Here is a 20277-nt window from a genome sequence, read left to right on the forward strand (position 1 = left end):
CAGTAGGATACAGTGGTGGTGCTACCAGGCAGGCAATTGGCAGAATCGAAATGGGGTTGTCGTAGCACAGCAATTATTGCTTGCGACCGCTAGCCAAATTTCAGATAAGGAATATGTTTTTTCATCTTCCACACATAATAGAATCCCATTTTAGTCATGCAGTTGATTTCTGAGGCCAGATTCAAATTCTGATTAACACATCTTTGTTCTTGACCCTACTCCAAGAAACTGAGGCCAAAATGACTTACAGTTACTTACAATCAGCTTGGACTCATCCGTGATTAAAATATCTGTCTTGGGAGGATTCCACTTCAAGAAGGGGAGGCTCCCCCATTCCCCAAAAGACATCATGCAGCCCTTAAATAGGGTTTGCACATTATTATCGTTAGCAGAGCTCTCCAGAAGAATCTGTACATCGTGAGCTTAGCTAGTGATTGGAAAGGGCATGGCCAGAAGAGTAAGGGTCATGCCTAGATACTAAAAAGAAGTAGGGAAAGTGAAGACCCCTGAGGGACACCACATGTTACTGGAACTACAATACAGATAAAGGGCAGAAGAGAAGGATAGTATCCATGCCCAACCAGCTCCGCTGGCAGAAATGTCCCTAGGTCTCAAATGGGTGGCAGTGCCAAAAGCTGCGGAAAACAGCAACATCAGCCCCCCCACCCCCACTCCTCCTCCGCTGTCCCTAGTTGTCATTAAGCTCATGTACGACTGAAAGCATACTGTTCAATAAATGAGTTCTTACAGCAGAATCACTGTCCCCAGAGGATATTAAAATCCCTAAGAATAAGGAGATCCGGGTACAGTGATAGGAATTATTATTTTTATTATTATTATTTTATTTTTTATTATTTATTATTATTTTATTATTATTATTATTCATTCTGCTACACAATAGCAACACAAATCAATACAATGATTAAACAATCCTGAGGGACAATGCACCAGATAAAGGTCCTTTGTCACTGTAGTAGCAGACATGCAAAGGCAATCAGATAGTGAGAATAACTGACACGCTACTTATTTTTCTATACATTAGTGCGACTCCACCACCCCATCTGTGGCTCCTATCACATTAATCGATCTGGTATCCTCTGAGATATAGGACAAGTGAATACTCGGTAAACAATGTCTTGGTAATAAAAAGCTATTCTTATTGAAATCATTTGAGCGCGTCGATACATTCAAAGCGATGTTGTAACGCGGCGTGCGCATTTAACAAGGATGCGTTCATTACATTCAGAGCATTGTACCTAGGTACACTTTGATTAGATATTTTACAGAGATGTGACAGGGCAGAGTTTTTCTGGGGTACGAAAAATATTATTTAACCCCAAGTTGGTAAATGCCACATGAAGAATGACTTCATCTGGTGTCCAACTGCAGTACTTGCGGCACAAGACACTCACATATTAATATTCGGATAATTGCTTACCCAGGAAGACCAAACAAGAAGGTTCAGGTCTTGTCTAGAGGCGAGCTGCTGCGAAAAGTGGAAAAGGACAACTCATCTCTGGGAAGAGCTAGAAGCTTGGGGCATCGATTCTTCCCCGCTTTATTTTTTATAAAGCTCCCATATGGAGATACTAATGTCAGAGTAAGGCTCTCCTAAAGGGGAGCACTATCAGGGCATTATTATATGAACTTGGGGCTTAAGCAGGGGGGGTGGCACCCCTGCTCTTTAATGTTTATGTAGCAGACTTAGATTTGGCACTAAAATCTGTATCAATTTTCCACCTCAAAATGGCAAATTTAAAACGGTATGCCTAACCTATGCCGATGATACTGGAATTATTGACAGGACTTCAATTGGACTGCAGTGTTCCCTGAATGAATTGCAAAATTATTCCAAAATCAATGGCATGAAAATTAACATTAGGAAGACGAAGATTGTGGCCAGTGGCAGGAAGGTCTAGGGTGCTGGGTCCTTCATATGGTCAATAGATCATGAACACCTTGATGTAGTCCATACTTACAAGTATCTCGGCATCCATATTCAGGCCTCCCCCTCCTTTTCCTCTTCTGGAGGAGAGGATAGTGACCAGATCATGGAGTAAGTGACTGGCTATCAGGAAAGATATTCACATAAATTGTGTCAAATCCCTTGATGCCCTCCTAATGGCGTATAAGGTGTCGATAATTCCTAGCATTGCATTTGCCTGGGAAGTTTTTCCCTATAAGGCAGTACTTTGGCTTCCAAAGCTGGAGGCAAAAATTCGTCGGTCACTATTGGACTTATCAAGTGCTGTGCCGTGGAGGCCTTGAGGCTGGAGCTGGGTCTCCAGTCACTCACATCCTTATGGAAAATGGCTGCCTGCACTTTTTGGGTTGATCTTAAATACAATTTGGTTCGACCGATTCTTTGTTATATAGCACACAGGCCCATAGAAATCGCTTAACAAGGTGCTAAAAGTTTAGGGATTTCGAATCCATGGTGGGAATCCATTGTCAGGATATTCATTTATCCTGCTCAGGGATACTTGATATAACCTCATTTTCAAACAATTTGGGCCGCAAATCGCGTACCTTTGATTGTGTATCTACTTTGAGTAGGTTGGCAGAAATACACATCAGGGCCTATTTGGGGATTCCCCGAGGAATATCTTGTTACGTGCCACCTCCCTGCCTTAATACACATCATTTTATACCTACGGTTTGACCTGCTTCCGGTGTTGGCTATTACGAGAGCTTGGAGGGGTATAACAAGAGAAGATCGCATTTGTCGCCTCGGTGCTACTCGAGTCGAAACAGTGCGCCATGTGCGGAGTAATTGTGTGGCTCTTCGGGTCTTCAATGCAAACTATGCAAAATGTGTCCGCTTTGGCTCCGCTCAGTTTTGGGGCCCCTTATATTGTGCAGAGTCCTATGTCATTACGGCGTCTGTTTTATACGTCTGGTTTAAGATCAATTCTATGTATGCATTTTTTAAGTGATTATTATATGTTGTGATTTACTTGTCAAACATGCGGCTATAGTCACCAATGGAAGAGGCGATTTTGAGATGTTTGTGGAATGATATGGGGCCTTTTTAGGTATATGGTTTTAGAATTTTGTGGGTGACTTTTGTGTATTGTAATTATAGAATTGTGTGTTGTGTGTGAAAGGACGCTAAATGCCTCCTGTATGCACTTTATACTAAAAATGTTTATAAAATAATGTATTATTCGGGGATATTCAGCTGCCAAGATGCAAGGGCCTCCACTCATCACTCAAATCAAAAGGCAGGGATATATGATATGATATGATAGGTTATCACGTTGCCCCTGAGCTATCCTCCCGAGACAGGGAAAGATTGCTTGCAGGTCAGTGAGATTGGGGCATCCTTTTTACAACTCCAGCTGCTGAGGTTGTAATAGGCAAGTCTGATGACAAGAAGCCAGGAGTGACTTCACCAGTACAAAGTGCCACCAGGTTTGCCATTTGTGCTACACGGCCCTTCAGAAGAACATCCACCTCCAATGTACCTGTAAACTGGGGTGTGTAATTCACACCACACCTGATCTGTCCGTTTATTAACAGTTACTTTTCGTAAAAAACAAATAATCTACTTAGATGCAATCCTTGCCTTGTTTACCCCGTTGCCACTGCGTGCCCACAGATGTTAAATGAGCCCTTCAGTGGACTTCCTTGATTGATAAAAGCCATGTTTTTGGGAAGATAAAGTTCCAGACTAGGACGTCAACATTCTAGACGCCTTCATGAAGTTGGTGATCTTTCGGGTCCCAGTGCTCCTGAGTCAGAGATCGAGTTCCAGGGAGCGGACCCCTCGCACCCATTCATCCTTCTTCGTCACAGTACTTTCAGAGGTCCAAGTAACCCAAGGAATATCTCTGCTTCCCTTGGCCCCAGGATTCCAGGGAATTCAAAATGAGATTGCTTTTGAACCAGCAGCACCCAGCCCATGTGGCAGATGAGCCAGGCTGGGTAGCCCTCACAGCCCGGAAGCGTGAAGCGCAACACGTAATAACATATAACTATATATATTCATGTTTCTTTTATTCACTTAAGGGTGCTTCTAAGAGGCGCCCTTACCCGGGGGCAGCAGGGCACTGTACAAACACGGCCTTACACTCACTAATCTATAACACAAGACATTTAAAAAGAAGATGAGAAGACAATTGGAAATAATATCAAAATTAAAATAGAAATTCCAAGTAAAATACAGAGCGGTCAAAGACAACGGAAAAACAGATCCCCACATCCTAACCAAATCTGGCAGAGTCCGACTGAATAAATCATTTTAACATCTTTAAAAATTCTATCAACAAGGAACGAGTGCAGCAGCAGCAGAACAGCAGCAGAAGACACTTGACTGCATAACTTTAGCATAATGACAATTTCTAATTCCCACTTTTCAAATCTCCTGCCTCGCTTGGCTCTCTATCCAGTGGCTGCAGTGATGTTCTCAGCCAACTACACTGGCGTGGCCAGAACAAGTGCCTTGAGGGCTTTGCATCTTTAATTGGAATCTAATAGGACAGTCCAAAACCAACCGGGGGAGCGGATATAACATAGCGGATGTTTGATGTATGAGCACCTGCCACCAGCAGAACAGCAGCGTATGAGACTGATCTTAATTTGATGGCTTGAGGACGAAGATCCCAAAACACACAAGCATTTCCATCGCCCCCAGTCTCGGGAACCCCAATGAATGAACTACTGTACGACGCTCTGCGGCTGGCACGCATTTATATGATCCGTTTTAGAACAGTTATCTGGAACAACCAAGACTGAGTTCCTCTCGAGACTTGGGGAGGAAATGTCAAGAATAATCCTAAGTAAAGGCCAAGGGAGGAAGAGAAGAAACAAGCCCTGGAGGGGTTCCCACGGATGCAGCAGAAGGGAACCAAGGTTGAACATAGGAAGATGGAGAAAGAAAAGGGGGAAAGGATTACCAGACATGTATGAAGAACTCAACTAGGAAGTGTGCTGCCATCTTCTTCCTTTCATATAGCCCTCCCAGAAATCCCTCCCAAGTACATATTCTTGCCCCCCCATCACTCAAGCACATGGGGTGTCTCGTCTTCCAGAAATATATATCCCAAGGGCTCGGATCTTGCGGGGCAGCCATGCGATTCACCCCCACATGAATTGGGCATTGTGTAAAGACTCCTTCCTGTAGCCAAGCCCTCTTGCAGGTGGTCCATTACTACTCTGGGATCTCATCACCTGATGTCTGGCCTAGCCAAGGTGTCACCACCTAGGGGGCTTTCACTGCGTGACAGTCGGTTCCCTAGGGTTGGAACGTTAGTGAGCGGGAAGCAAGAATGACGAGAAGGCGTCCACCTGCAACCTTTCCAGCACTCTGGTAACCCATCCGAGCCTCGCTGAGCAATGTGCCCACCCACGGGAATTAGCTTGCCAGCAGGTGCAGCACTACTCCTAGACGTCACCGGGGGGCATTGGTATCGACGAGGCACCGTGAACTCCCCCTAGGGTGTGCTGCAATGAGGGGGAACAGAGGCGCGTCAGTGTTCCTACACGTACGTCAGCCTTTGATCTACGTCCTCCCTTTTTTAGGCTCCAGGGCAGCGATAGCCTGGACTTTCAGGGGGCACCCCAGGAGTTCCACGTTCTGGATTGCTGGGAAGGTTCTGAGGACAGAGGTGTTTGTTTGTTTGTTTGTTTGTTTTTTGTTTGTTTATTTGTATAGCGCACCTTACCCAGGGGCAACAGGGCGCAGGCAAAAGATAATTCGAAGCTTACAATGTTGCAGAAATATACACTTTGAGGTAGTCATAAAAATAATCAGAATTACAGGAATAAAAAATATACAGATCTTCATATATACAGAGTCAATATCTATGCAGGGGTAAATATACAGATATGTACAGGGCTGTTAGAGGCGGGTAAACCTAAAGGAATATTCAGGATTACAGAGTTAATAAGGAATAAGAGGTATACAAGTCTTCAAACATTAAAAGTCAATATCTATACAGGAGGTAAGTGTACAGAAGTGTGCGGGGCTGTTAGAGGCGAAGGCAGAGATACGAACAAGAGTATCGCTATCTATACATAGGTGTAGGAAAGTGCAGCTAAATACAAGGGTTATTGGAGTTAAGGTGACTGATGAGGTGTCTTCTAAAGTGCGAGTATGGTTGGTCAGCTCTCAGGTTGTGAGGCAGAGAGTTCCAGAGCGTGGCAGCTTTCACCGGGAAGCTGTTCCCACCAATGGTGGAGAGTTTGAATCTGGGGATTATCAGACGGTTGGAATTGATAGTTCTTGTTAGTCGGATGGAGGACTTTCTCTTTACCTTGTCCATCAGATAACTGGGGGCGGCATTGTTGAGGGCTTTATGGGTTAGGGAGGCCAACTTTAGTTTGATTTTGTTGTCTGTAGAGAGCCATTTCTGTTGGCGTCTAGTGGTTGAGATATGATCTCTCTTATTAATGCCAAGGGCAGCTCTCAAGGCATTGTTTTGTAGGATTTGGAGCCTGTGGATAATGGCTTTGTTGGCACCGCTATAGAGGGCATTACAATAATCGCAGGGCCCTGGACCCTTATACTAACACAGAAAGACACGCCGTATCCTACACGTGTGGCCCTTCAAGGGCCGGCTCAAGAGGACGTGGTTACTTTTGCACTAAAGTCAGGACTATATGCGCACTATTGCTTGTGCCTAGAAGTGAACCCCACCAACATGGCAGTTCTCGAAAATGGGCAGCACCCCTGCCTAAGTGTTACATATATCCAACTGCATCCCCTTTGAGTTTCTTGAAATGCCATTTACACGGTGGAGTGTTAGGCTTTTGTCACCTGCTTTCTCGTGGTTATTCTTCTGAGGAAAACAGACAGGCTAAGCCTGTAGACACATAGAAACACTCGCCTACAGAAAACTAAACACAGAGAAAGAACAGCGAAACTGAGACTGCCATAGAGTGCTAGCGCTGAGATTGCCAGAGTGCTAGCGCCGAGAGTGCCATAGAGTGCTAGCGCTGAGAGTGCCATAGAGTGCTAGCGCCCAGCGCTGAGACTGCCATAGAGTGCTAGAGCTGAGACTGCCATTGAGTGCTAGCGCCTAGTGCTGAGACTGCTATAGAGTGCCATAGAGTGCTAGAGTCGAGACTGCCATAGAGTGCTAGCGCTTAGCACTGAGACTGCCATAGAATGCTAACACTGAGACTGCCATAGAGTGCTAGCACTGAGACTGCCATAGAGTGCTTGCGCCAGACAATGAGAGGCAAACAGCGCGAACCAGAGAGACACTGAACTTTACATGATATAAGTCATTTATAACGCGCCTGTACACAAGTGTTTCTAGGCGTGATAAGACAAGGAGGGGGAAAAATAGGGAGGACAAAACAACGATCTTACTAGGCCTTGTGTCATTCAGATCACACAAGTGTGGGGAGGATGGAGGGGAGAAGTGCTGGGGGGAGTGCCGGAGGAGGGGGGTGCAGGTAACTCAATAAGTGCTGCCAGAGAGTGGCTCATAAGTGCAGAGAGAGAGGGGACTCTAGGGGTGCAGAAACAGACCCTTAAGTGCTGGGGGAGCCCGGAGGAAGTCTGAGGGCAACTGGACATGCAGGAGCCTGGGCCTGAGTTTCAGTGGGTGGGCAGGTGACCAGTGTGTGGAGCAGTCGGGGATATCAGCAAGCGAGAGGAAGAGAGAAAGCGGAAAGGAAGGTTCTGCTCAAGTTTGAGAGGGGCACAGAGTCTGTTCCAGGGGGAGGCCCCAACCGAGGAAAGAGATCTACCCCCCACTCTCTGTTTGGAGATGTGTCTGACCCTTAGAGAGTTGGAGGTGGATGAGCAGAGGGCTTGAGAAGGGAGATGCTTAAGAAGAGAGTTGGGTGTAGTGCGGTCCCAGGCCCCAGAAAGCCTTGTGGACGATGCAAAGGGTCTTCAACTTGATCCATGCAGCCACGGGGAGCCAGTGGAGAGATTTTAGAGCTGGAGAGATATGATCCCTGGGCTTGTGGCCAAGGACAAGTCTTGCAGTCCTGTTCTGGATAATTTGTAAAGGTCGAAGAGTAGAGGCAGGAAGATTTAGAAAGAGGCTGTTACCATAGTCCAGCCTAGAGAGAACCAGAGCTCTGGAGACAGTGAGATTCTGGGGAAAGCAAGGAAAGGAAGAATACCTCGGAGGAAGTGCAGCTGCTAGTGTGACTTCTTAGAGACATCAGAGATGTGAGGAGAGAAGGAGAGGGTTCATCGCCTCACAGGAAGGAGCAGGAAGAGGGCCCAGGGTGGGGGGGGGGGGGAAAGAGAGAGAGGGAGAGAGAGAGAGGTGAGCTGGGGGCAGGTGTCCCGTTGAGGAGGATCTCAGTCTTACTGGCATTAAGGCAGAGATCATTGGCGGCACACCATTCCTGAATTAAGACCCGACTGCTGGTATGAGAAAAGAAGCAGAGGTGGCTGAGGAGAGCCTGAAGGAGAGCTGGGTGTCACCCGCATAACACTGAACGTTAGAGCTGAAAGTATGGATGCGGTGGGCAAGAGGTGCCAGGTAGTGTTTGAAGAGCCAGGGAGAAAGGTTAGAGCCCTGGGGACATGGGCAAAGTTAGACCAAGGGTGTCGACTTACAAACACACAAATAAGAACAGTTACTCAGAGACAACCAGAGAGTCGCCGACATGAACAAAGGCGACTTCAGAGGCTAATCTGACAGAAGCATAGAGACCCCAGAGATAAATAGAAGCTGAGGCATAAACACTGCCAAAAGAGAGATTCCGAGACCTACAGAGAACAGACAGAGGCAGGCATCCAGCAGCTCTTGAACACACTTTACAAAAAACAGCAGGGGGCGCAGTTCTGTTGTTCGGGGCCCATATTTGGGAGGTAACGGGGCTGTGTGGGGCTTTCACTTGTAAATGTCCCTTCACAGTTCTAACTGCCTATACACTTCGTAAACATGGCCTAATGATGGCAGGGACAGGTGTAACAAAAGTAAACGCCAGCTTCTTGTTTAGGTGCCAACCAAGCACATCTTTGAGTCAGAAAGGAGTCCATGGTTCAAAGAGGCCCGGACGGGTGCTGGCAGAATGTTGGGTGGGGCGGGGCACACTGAGACATCTCGCACAGGTTGCTGGCAGACTTCGGGCGGCACTGTTCTGAACCAACCCCTCATACTGGCAGTCTCATCACCCCTCCCCCGATAAGCAACTACCCCAGCTTGAAATGCCGACACTGCTGTTACTGAAAAAGTCTTACACTATACTGTGTGTGTTTGCCACTCTATGTAGACCACTTTCAATGTCACAGGCGCCTCCCATTCCATCAACAGATTTGCCATCACCCCTTAAACCATGTGGTCACTTGCCTGAATCCCTCAGTGATGGGATTGTTACTAGCGCCAACATGGCACTGTGTGCAATGTTCCTGATCAAAGCGCTTCACTCTCTGCATCAGTTGTATCACTAGAACTGCCCTTTTGCACCTTAGCAGTAATTTCGAATATAGCCTGTGCCTACCTGCTGTTGTATCACTAGAACTGCCCTTTTGCACCTTAGCAGTAATTTCGAATTTAGCCTGTGCCTACCTGCTGCTGTATCACTAGAACTGCCCTTTTGCACCTTAGCAGTAATTTCGAATTTAGCCTGTGCCTACCTGCTGCTGTATTATTGAAACTGCCCTTCTTGCACTATAACAGCAATTTCAATCTGTAACCACGGCTGTACTCTAATTGAAGTTGCCCTCCTCCGCACCACACTAGCTAGCTCGAACCTAGCCCCTGCCCACCTTGCTGTGCTAACAACCAAATTGCCCACTCTCTGCTTAATTCTAATTATGCTCCTTTGGCTCATGCTCACCATGTTCCCTTTTTGCATCATAAACAACAACACTCCATGTAGCAACAACAGCTACATACCATACAACAATGGTCTAGCTAAACTAGGCTGCCCTAGACACCACCCCATCCCCTGCCCCACACCCTTCCTCCCCTCCCTTTCACCTTTCACACACACCACTCACCATCAACTCACTGCTAAAAGTAAGGCCACACTCGCCAATATCCTACCTAACAGCACCAACTTAACTAAAGTTGACCACATTGCCTCCAACCCTCACCTTCCCAATCCATTAGACCACATTGCCTCCAACCCTCACCTTCCCAATCCATTAGACCACATTGCCTCCACCCCTCACCTTCCCAATCCATTAGACCACATTGCCTCCAACCCTCACCTTCCCAATCCATTAGACCAAATTGCCTCCAACCCTCACCTTCCCAATCCATTAGACCACATTGCCTCCAACCCTCACCTTTCCAATCCATTAGACCACATTGCCTCCAACCCTCACCTTCCCAATCCATTAGACCACATTGCCTCCACCCCTCACCTTCCCAATCCATTAGACCACATTGCCTCCACCCCTCACCTTCCCAATCCATTAGACCACATTGCCTCCAACCCTCACCTTTCCAACCCATCAGCTCACTGCCCCACATTCAACCCCACCCTCCAGGACCGCAATAACAGACTTGGCGCTAGACTCCCTACCACATCTAGTAAGCTGCCTACCACACCTGGGACCAAGTCCACAACCACTAAGGACAGCGCTAAGGCCACCAGCGCAACTTCTCTAAAAGGTGCACTACTCAATGTTAGATCTCTAGTAGCCCACCCCACCGAAATTGCCGACATTATCCTCTCAGGAGACCTCGACTTCCTTGCTACTACAGAAACATGGCTACATGAAGCAGCAGGACCCTACCTCACTCTTGCCATCCCCGACAACTACACTATCCTCAGAGCAGACAGACCTAATGCTCGCGGAGGAGGTGTAGCTATCATTTTCAAATCTTCACTCGACCTCAGACTAATCACCTCCCCTCTGCTAAAGTCCTGCTAGCACCTCACCATCAAAGTACAAACCACCCCTAAGAGTACCATTACTTTGCAACTAATATATAGGCCCCCAGACTCCACAGGCTCCTTCACGGAAGACATTACCACTCTCATAGCAGAGAATTCCAAGCCCCACTCCCAAAATATTATTCTAGGAGACTTTAACCTAGGATTTAATGACCCTAACGACTCTCCAGCTGCCTTCTTGGCTAACGCCTTATCCGAGCACGACTTCACTCAAGTCGTTACACTACCTACCCACCAGAAAGGTAGAGCCATTGACTGGGTCGCAGCCCACAACTGCAATATCACCTGCAAAGCCCCACAACCTCTTGTATGGACTGACCACTCCCTCATATTATTCGACATCAACCAAAATAATCCTAACCCCAAGCAGCGCCCCTATGCACCAGCCTGCCTGACTAGAAACAAGCGCAATATCACTGCGGAGACCCTCACACCTCTGATCCTCCCCCTTCTAAACACACTCCCAGCCACCGCTGACCTTAACCTTCTAGTCAACACCTACAATGATGCCCTTACCAGCGCCATTGATGCCGTTGCACCCCTAAAGGAACACAAAGGCAAACCCATAGCTCACTTGAACCCTTGGTACACACCGGAACTCAAAACTCTAAGAAAAAAGAAAGCTAAGATGGAAACCCTATGGAAAACCAACCCCTCTGCAGAAAATAAATCCAATCTCAAAACCATTTCCTCCTTCTATAAGAAAGAGATAATCCACACTAAAAAAGAAGCCTACAATACTAGAATAAATAATGCCCAATCTTCGGCTAAAGAACTCTTCACCATCCTGAAGGCATTAGAAAACCCGAACCCTCCATCCGATACCTGCGTGAAGGACAAGCCATGGTGCACCAGCATCCAAAATGCCCTGGCCAACCAAATTACTGGTCTCCAAAACAAAATTGAGGCCAAACGATTACAACTCCCAAATAGCAACGCCTTCATACCTAGCACACCCACCCCGGCCAGCAACACCTCCGGCTTCACATTCAAACCGGTCACTATACCCGAAATCCCAAAAAATCATAGCATCCCTTAAACCCGCTAATTGCAAAGGGGATAGCTGCCCCGCCCTGATCATCAAAGATGCTGCACGAGACCTAGCCCCCTTCATCTCCAAACTAGTAAACCTATCCTTCTCCACCAATTCTGTACCCAACAACCTGAAACAGTCCTGGGTTCTCCCCCTCCCAAAAAAACAATCTCTCGACCCGGCCATTCCCACCAATTACAGGCATATCACCACGGTCCCCTTCCTGCTAAAAATCCTCAACAGAGTTGCCTACATGCAAATCCAAGATTACTTGGAGTCCAATCAACTGCTCGGCCTGCGTCAATCTGGCTTTCGCCCTCAACACAGAACGGAAACTGCCCTTGTTGACCTCAAAAGTCAGATTGATGACATCAAGGACAAAAACAAAACAGCTATCCTACTCCTCCTAGACCTCTCAGCAGCCTTTGACCTGGTTGACCACAAAATACTCTGCAACCACCTCTCTTCTGCTGCCCACTTCTCACCCTCTTCTGTCATGTGGATTCAATCCTTCCTAGCCAACAGAACCATGAGGGTTTTCTCATCTGTGGCTGCAGCAGACCCCATCCCCATCACTTGTGGTGTCCCACAAGGGTCCTGTGTCTCCCCCACCCTCTATAACATCTTTACAAAGCCCCTCTTTGATAAGCTGGACCATCTGGGTGTCACCTACACCAACTACGCAGATGACACCCAGATACTCCTCACCATCTCTGGCACCTACAATACTGACGCCACCAGGATTAATGAAATCTTCTCCATCATTCAGGCATGGATGGCCACACACGGCCTCTGCCTGAATGATGAGAAGACCGAGCTCCTCCTGGTCGGGTCCCCCAATAACCTACAGAAACTCAGCCCTGATTATTCCAACTACATCATCGATGGCAACATCAATCCAGTTGCGAATAATGTGAAAACCCTAGGCTTCTACCTTGACGCCAATACCAACCTTTCCAAACAAGTTAATATGACCGCCTCAGCTACTGCCTACACGGGAAAATGAATCAGGGCTTGTAGACCTTTTCTATCTACAAACAGCTGCCTCATTCTGGCGAGGGCCCTCATACAATCGAAGCTTGACTATTGCAACAGCCTCTACCTTGGTGCCAACCAAGCTATAATCAAGAAACTTCAGATCCTCCAGAATAATGCGCTGAGAGCAGCATTAAATATTCCCAGGAGAGAGCACATCTCCCACATAAGAATATCTTGCAAATGGTTATCTATCCAACAAAAAAAAAAAAAAAATCGACCTGAAAACCCTCTGCCTCACCTATAAAGCCTTAAACCACCTAGCCCCCCAGTACCTCACCAACAAACTCTCCCTTAAGCCAAACATAAAAATCACCAGATCATCCAATACTCTCTGCCTCACCGTGCCTAGATTCTCCGCTAAAAGAGCAGGGGGCTCGAGCTTTACTGTCCTCGCCCCTCAACTCTGGAACACCCTGCCACTGAGTATTAAACTGACCAAATCCTTCCAATTGTTCAGAAGACTAGTTATTAGTTGGCTTCTGGAGAAGGCAATCCTCATATAGCCTAAGCTCAGTACCAACTGTATATATTGTACATACTCTGAAATGTTTCCTACTTCCTGCTTGTACATACTATATATGGCATATTAACGCCACAATTGTATAACTGCTTACATACTGTAACTATGTAACCTGTCCTTAAGCGCCCATTTACCCCTGGGTCTGGAGCGCTATACTAAATAAAACAAACAAACAAACAAGGACAAGTATTTACAGTGTCTGATATGGAAACACAGAAGTGCAGGAACCCAGCACACCAGAGTACCTTCAGAAATGCCAGAGCCCAGCATCCCAGAGTACCTGCAGAAATGCCAGAACCCAGCATCTCAGAGTACCTGCAGAAACACTGGTACCCAGTACCCCAGAGTACCTGCAGAAACGCTGGTATCCAGTACCCCAGAGTACCTGCAGAAGTGCCGGAACCCAGTACCCCGGAGTGCCTGCAGAAGTGCCGTTACCCAGTACACCGGAGTATCTGCAGAAGTGCTGGTACCCAGTACCCCAGAGTACCTGCAGAAGTGCTGTTACCCAGTACACCGGAGTAGCTGCAGAAGTGCTGGTACCCAGTACCCCGCAGTGCCTGCAGAATTTCTGGTACCCATTACCCCGGAGTGCCTGCAGAAGTGCTGGTACCCAGTACCCGGGAGTACCTGCTGAAGTGCTGGTACCCAGTACCCCGGAGTACCTGCTGAAGTGCTGGTACCCAGTACCCCGGAGTACCTGCTGAAGTGCTGGTACCCAGTACCCCGGAGTGCCTGCAGAAGTGCTGGTACCCAGTACCCCAGAGTGCGTACCCAGTACCCCGGAGTACCTGCAGAAGTGCTGGTACCCAGTACCCCGGAGTGCCTGCAGAAGTGCTGGTATCCAGTACCCCGGAGTGCCTGCAGAAGTGCTGGTACCCAGTTCCCCGGAGTGCATGCAGAAGTGCTGGTACCCAGTACCCCGGAGTACCTGCAGAAGTGCTGGTACCCAGTACCCCGGAGTGCCTGCAGAAGTGCTGGTACCCAGTACCCCGGAGTGCCTGCAGAAGTGCTGGTATCCAGTACCCCGGAGTGCCTGCAGAAGTGCTGGTACCCAGTACCCCGGAGTACCTGCAGAAGTGCTGGTACCCAGTACACCGGAGTAGCTGCAGAAGTGCTGGTACCCAGTACCCCGCAGTGCCTGCAGAATTGCTGGTACCCATTACCCCGGAGTGCCTGCAGAAGTGCTGGTACCCAGTACACCGGAGTATCTGCAGAAGTGCTGGTACCCAGTACCCCAGAGTACCTGCAGAAGTGCTGTTACCCAGTACACCGGAGTAGCTGCAGAAGTGCTGGTACCCAGTACCCCGCAGTGCCTGCAGAATTGCTGGTACCCATTACCCCGGAGTGCCTGCAGAAGTGCTGGTAACCCAGTACCCGGGAGTACCTGCTGAAGTGCTGGTACCCAGTACCCCGGAGTACCTGCTGAAGTGCTGGTACCCAGTACCCCGGAGTGCCTGCAGAAGTGCTGGTACCCAGTACCCCAGAGTGCGTACCCAGTACCCCGGAGTACCTGCAGAAGTGCTGGTACCCAGTACCCCGGAGTGCCTGCAGAAGTGCTGGTATCCAGTACCCCGGAGTGCCTGCAGAAGTGCTGGTACCCAGTACCCCGGAGTGCATGCAGAAGTGCTGGTACCCAGTACTCCGGAGTACCTGCAGAAGTGCTGGTACCCAGTACCCCGGAGTGCCTGCAGAAGTGCTGGTATCCAGTACCCCGGAGTGCCTGCAGAAGTGCTGGTACCCAGTACCCCGGAGTACCTGCAGAAGTGCTGGTACCCAGTACCCCAGAGTACCTGCAGAAGTGCTGGTACTTCTCCATTAAGTGCATGGGTGTCCTGCTGAGAAGTGCTTCCAGATAGAAGAGGTGCAGGCCCCCAGACCAAGACCCGGCCCATTTAAAGCACCATAGATACACCTCAAAACTCTGCTCTTCAACTAAGATGGGACGCTCATTTACCTTGTTCAATCATTACACCTGCTTATCGGTTTTGTGTGCTCCTACACATGTGCAAAATAAAAATAAACAAATAAAGGAAAGGCGTGTTTTGAAGCACAGCCCGTCCTCTCCTCGCAGGCGTCGGACAAACCCGCTGAGAGGAAAGCAGCAAAGACCCCCGTGCACCGTCCCCATGACAAAGCACTTGACATTAAATGAGCAACGGCGCCTTTCGCCCAGAGAGCAACAAGTGACGTGTGCTGCTGGTCTCCATGGAAACAGCACATGCCAACAGACGTAAATCCTGCCCGAGTGCCTCACTGTGTGGACTGATGGATGGGGAAAGGGGGAGCGGGGGAGGGGGCATCGTTGCATGCCTCATTTCCCCTCTTCCCACATCCTGTCCTTCCTGTGCCTCCATTCCCAGCATTGGAGATTGGGGGAGGTGGGAGGGGGGGTTTGAGGGCTCAGTTTTCAGAGCTGAAGGCTGGCACCGAAAATAACAGTGGACTGGCCTTTTTCCAATAGCAAGAGGACCTGCCCCTCCTTTTCAGACACTCCTGCACATGTAAAGGACGGTCATAGAGTCCGTGCCTAGTGCTTTATGCTTTAAAAACACAAACAAACGGGTAGGCGCTGGAGAAGGTAAACGGATAGGCTGCCGGCCCTTGCTCGCACCCCCTGCAAACCGTCAACAACACAAACAAGACCCCTTTCTGAGCAGGTTCGGCGTGGGAAACCCCCAGGGGTGCGGAATGAAGCCGCTCTTTCGTTGGCAAAAGTGTAAAATGGAGCATCTACTCACCGGAAGTAGTCGGGGGTCTCCGGGGAGGCCGGGGAGGACGCCACAAGCTGCTCCTTCTCTGCAAGGAAAGACACTCTGGTTAACAAAGGTGGAGGGGTGGGCGCGCTGGAGGCCCCGCTATAAATAACCCCCTCTTAACAGTGGCAGGACAGCTCTGTGTGGGGTGGGCTCCATGACCCCCTCACACTATTCCTGGTACCCAGGGGCCCCTGCTTTCCCATAACAACAGGTGGGGGGGGGGGGCGAGGGGACAGAGACACGTCCTTCCCATGGGCTGGGCTTCCACACTTTCTCTCACGTGACCCTTCTTCATGCTAGGAAACAGCTGGCATTCCAGAAACAACTGCAAAGAACTCCCACTCAAGTAGCTGGCCAGCCCCAGTGCCCCCCTACTCGCTCACCAGCCAGAAATACCCCACATACACTAAATGACCCCTTGCTCTGCTCTACTCAGCAGTGTGCTTTTTCAAGCTCTGCCTTGTCTTGAAATGTTAATGTTAATGTTAAAGGTCATTTGTACCGCGCACTATTACCACCGGAGTGGTCCCCTGGCGCTCTGGCGGCTCTGAAAGAGGGAGGGAGGGGTGGTTAGTGGGTGGAGGCTGGAAAAGTGCAAGAGAGCAGTGATGTGCTGTTGGCAGCCTCAGCCCGGTGGTTCCGTCGGCTGGGCCTGGGGTGTATGCGGCCGGTAGTCGTCGTGTGCTGATGTGCGAGTCTATGTGTGTTTTTTGTTTTGTTGTTGCAGTGTAGTGAAGTTCTTGCGGTTTGCTGCGCTAGAGGTTTGTGGTTGTGTTTGGTTTGGAGTTTGAGAGGTGTATGCAGAGAAGGAAATTGTTAGTGGTATTGGTTAGTTGGTATCTCTATCCTGGATTGAGCCAGTTGGGCTCGTGTAATCTTACACGACGGGATGCTTGTACGCCCTGTGCCTCAGGAGGTACGTGAAAGGAAAGTTTGAACTGTTCACACGTGTATTCAAGAGTAGACAATAAACACGATTATTCTGGACGCATCCCGTCACCTATACATACTCTTTTCTGAAGTCAAATATCAGGGTGCGCTTCTTTACAGGACGCATAGCTCTGTAGCTCAGTGGGGATCCAGTCCGCTGAGGTGGGGTCCGACACTGAGAAAGTAGCCTGGGTGGTCTGTGATGCCACTTAGAGCCCCCAGGCCGAATGCACCCTGAAGTCGGAAGGTGTCGGTGCAGAATTGCACGTTGCGTCGCCATCCGCGCCCTTTTTTCACCTTCTGCACTATACAATATGCAGCTGCTTTGAAGGGGTGTACAGTGGAGTTGAGTGGAAACTACACATAACATAACACTCCCTGCTACAGGCCACCCCCCCCCCCAAAAAAATAAAAAACTATGTTGTATAGAACGTGCTAAGTCTCCCTGCTGTCATCTCACAGCAGCCGATTATTAATTATATAATTAAGGCTCCCCTGTTTTCTGTTTTTGCTGATTTTTACATATGAACAGACAGAAATAAATGGCTTTCTATCTGTATGCATTTATAAAAATGGAAATAAAAGCAAATTCAGGCCTTCCTGCTTGGTCCCCTTGCTGACCATCGTGCATCGCAGGCCAATCGCATGGCACACGGTTCATGTCATTTTGCCAACCCCCTTTTTTCCCAACGGGTGTAATGTCCATTACGTTATTTCTGCAAAAATCCTGCGGCAAACAATTCCCCTCCCCCCAAACCCTCCATCATTTCATTTCATTTTTTTTTTTTATTTACCCCCCCACACCCCCCAACTCTTTATTTGCCCTTTTTCACCCCCCAATAAATTTAGATGGGAATTTTCGGCAAAACTCCTGCAGCAAAAAAACCGTCGGAAAAACCGGTGTAGCTGGAAGAGAAAAGGTGTTCTGAAAAATCCCCTCGCCTCCCTGTAGCCAGAGCCGCCCACGCATGCAGAGTGGTGGCCCTGGGGTGCAGCTGCCGGCCTGGAGAGGTGATTAGCTGGGCGCGCTTCTGGCGTATCAGGTTATCACCTCTGCGTCTGAATGGGACATGACGTTGGCCTGTAGTTATAGCTGCCAAGCCGCAGCCACACGGGGGCTATTGCTAACATCGCCCTCCGTGCTGCACGGATTGGAGCGAAAGGAAGCGCTGCGGGACACTGTCGGCACAAGCTCGCTCCAATCCCCGAGTTAGAATGAAGGCGTTGAGCCCGTCTTCATTCAGTGAGCAAGGAGTTCTATTTATTTATTTATTTAGTTTATTTCTATAGCGCTGGAGACAGAGCCCAGTGCCATGAGCGCACTAAGAAAAGACAGACATTTAAGCAGGGTCTTTAACCAGGAAGAATTTATCCAGGAGGGCACTCATTCAAATAGGAGGCTCTTCAATTTACTTCTTAAGCTAAAGCGGCCAGAGCATAGCCTCGGATCAGGTGGGGGGGAGTTCCAGGGATGCAGAGTACAGGATGGAAAACACCCCTCCTAGATTTTGCGACAGTTTTGACTGGGTGTCTGGAGCAGGCCTGAGTTATTGAATCTCAGACCCCGTCTGAACGGAAGTCATTTGAACTGTGTCGCCAGGTATGAAGGGCTCTTGCCATATAAGCAGGAGTGTGCGATGCTGACAGTGCGGAACAGAACTCTCTTAGCTATGGGCAGCCAAAGCAGCAAACTACGTGCTCTAGATACCTGATCGGTTTTACAAAGACCCACTACAACCCTCAGTGCATTGTTTTGGACCACTTGGAGGCGATTGATTTCTGCTTCTGGCGCAGTAATCCAAGCGGCTTCCGATAATTGCCCTGGCTAGTATTGCACAGTGTGGGACATCAAGAAAGGGTCTAATGTGTGCCAAAAGTTTAATATAGTAGGATGACTGGGCTACCATGGGCCTCTGTTCCTACGCAAAGCAGCAGGTGCAATTCCATGGGACGGGTGTCATGAAGGCCAAAAAGGCTCCCGACGTGCCTGTGTATGCATAGAGCCCACGGCACGTCACGTGGGACACCTATGGCCAACCCTGTTTCTGTTACCCAGAAGCTGGACCCCGAATGGCAAGCAGTAGACGGACGGAAGTTGCCACACAGGATATGGAGACACTTGCCAGCTGTGCATAGTCTAGACTTGGAGGAACCAGCAGGCTGGGAAGTCTCACGATGGGTCACTAGGTTGCCTCGTACCCACCCAAAGATTGACCTAATGTTGGTCATTATTCTTCTGTGGGTGCAGAACCTGAAGTCTTTTGCTCCCCAAGAAGGTGAGGTTAGAGGACACACAAGCACCTCTAGACAGAAAAGGCCTTTCCAAAGAAACCGAGTGGAGACTCAAAAGTGTCCTAGACCCTCCCAAGTTCCGCAGAACCTCCTCAGGAACAGACGGGAGCCCGCTAGCTCCACTCCTCGTCCTAAACCCCCCCCAACCTCCCAAGTTCCGCAGAACCTCCTCAGGAACAAACGGGAGCCTGCTAGCTCGACTCCTCGTCCTAAACCCCCCAAGTTCCGCAGAACCTCCTCAGGAAAGGACGGGAGCCTGCTAGCTCGACTCCTCGTCCTAAACCCCCCCAAGTTCCACAGAACCTCCTCAGGAACAGACGGGAGCCTGCTAGCTCAACTCCTCGTCCTAAGCCCCCCCAAGTTCCGCAGAACCTCTTCAGGAACAGACGGGAGCCTGCTAGCTCGACTCCTCGTCCTAAACCCCCCCCCCCAAGTTCCGCAGAACCTCCTCAGGAACAGACAGGAGCCTGCTAGCTCGACTCCTCGTCCTAAACCCCCCCAAGTTCCGCAGAACCTCCTCAGGAACAGACGGGAGCCTGCTAGCTCGACTCCTCGTCCTAAACCCCCCAAGTTCCGCAGAACCTCCTCAGGAACAGACGGGAGCCTGCTAGCTCGACTCCTCGTCCTAAATCCCTCCAAGTTCCGCAGAACCTCCTCAGGAACAGACAGGAGTCTGCTAGCTCGACTCCTCGTCCTAAACCCCCCAAGTTCCGCAGAACCTCCTCAGGAACAGACGGGAGCCTGCTAGCTCGACTCCTCGTCCTTAAACCCCCCCCCCCCCCCCAAGTTCCGCAGAACCTCCTCAGGAACAGACGGGAGCCTGCTAGCTCGACTCCTCGTCCTAAACCCCCCTCCCCCAAGTTCCGCAGAACCTCCTCAGG

At 49.3% G+C, this 20277-nt stretch overlaps 1 protein-coding gene across 2 annotated transcripts in view; it reads right to left on the minus strand.

Annotated features, from left to right (window-relative positions):
• ELL3 (elongation factor for RNA polymerase II 3) overlaps positions 1-20277 on the minus strand; it is a 275132-nt gene that overhangs the window by 70417 nt on the left and 184438 nt on the right. For both annotated transcript variants that reach the window (XM_069625175.1, XM_069625176.1), the window contains exon 9: positions 16157-16214. In XM_069625175.1, the coding sequence (XP_069481276.1) occupies positions 16157-16214 (58 nt within the window). The remainder of the gene's footprint in view (positions 1-16156; positions 16215-20277) is intronic.

The sequence above is a fragment of the Ambystoma mexicanum genome, chromosome 11, assembly GCF_040938575.1.
Source record: "Ambystoma mexicanum isolate Mex_15411 chromosome 11, UKY_AmexF1_1, whole genome shotgun sequence".
Lineage (NCBI taxonomy): Eukaryota > Metazoa > Chordata > Amphibia > Caudata > Ambystomatidae > Ambystoma > Ambystoma mexicanum.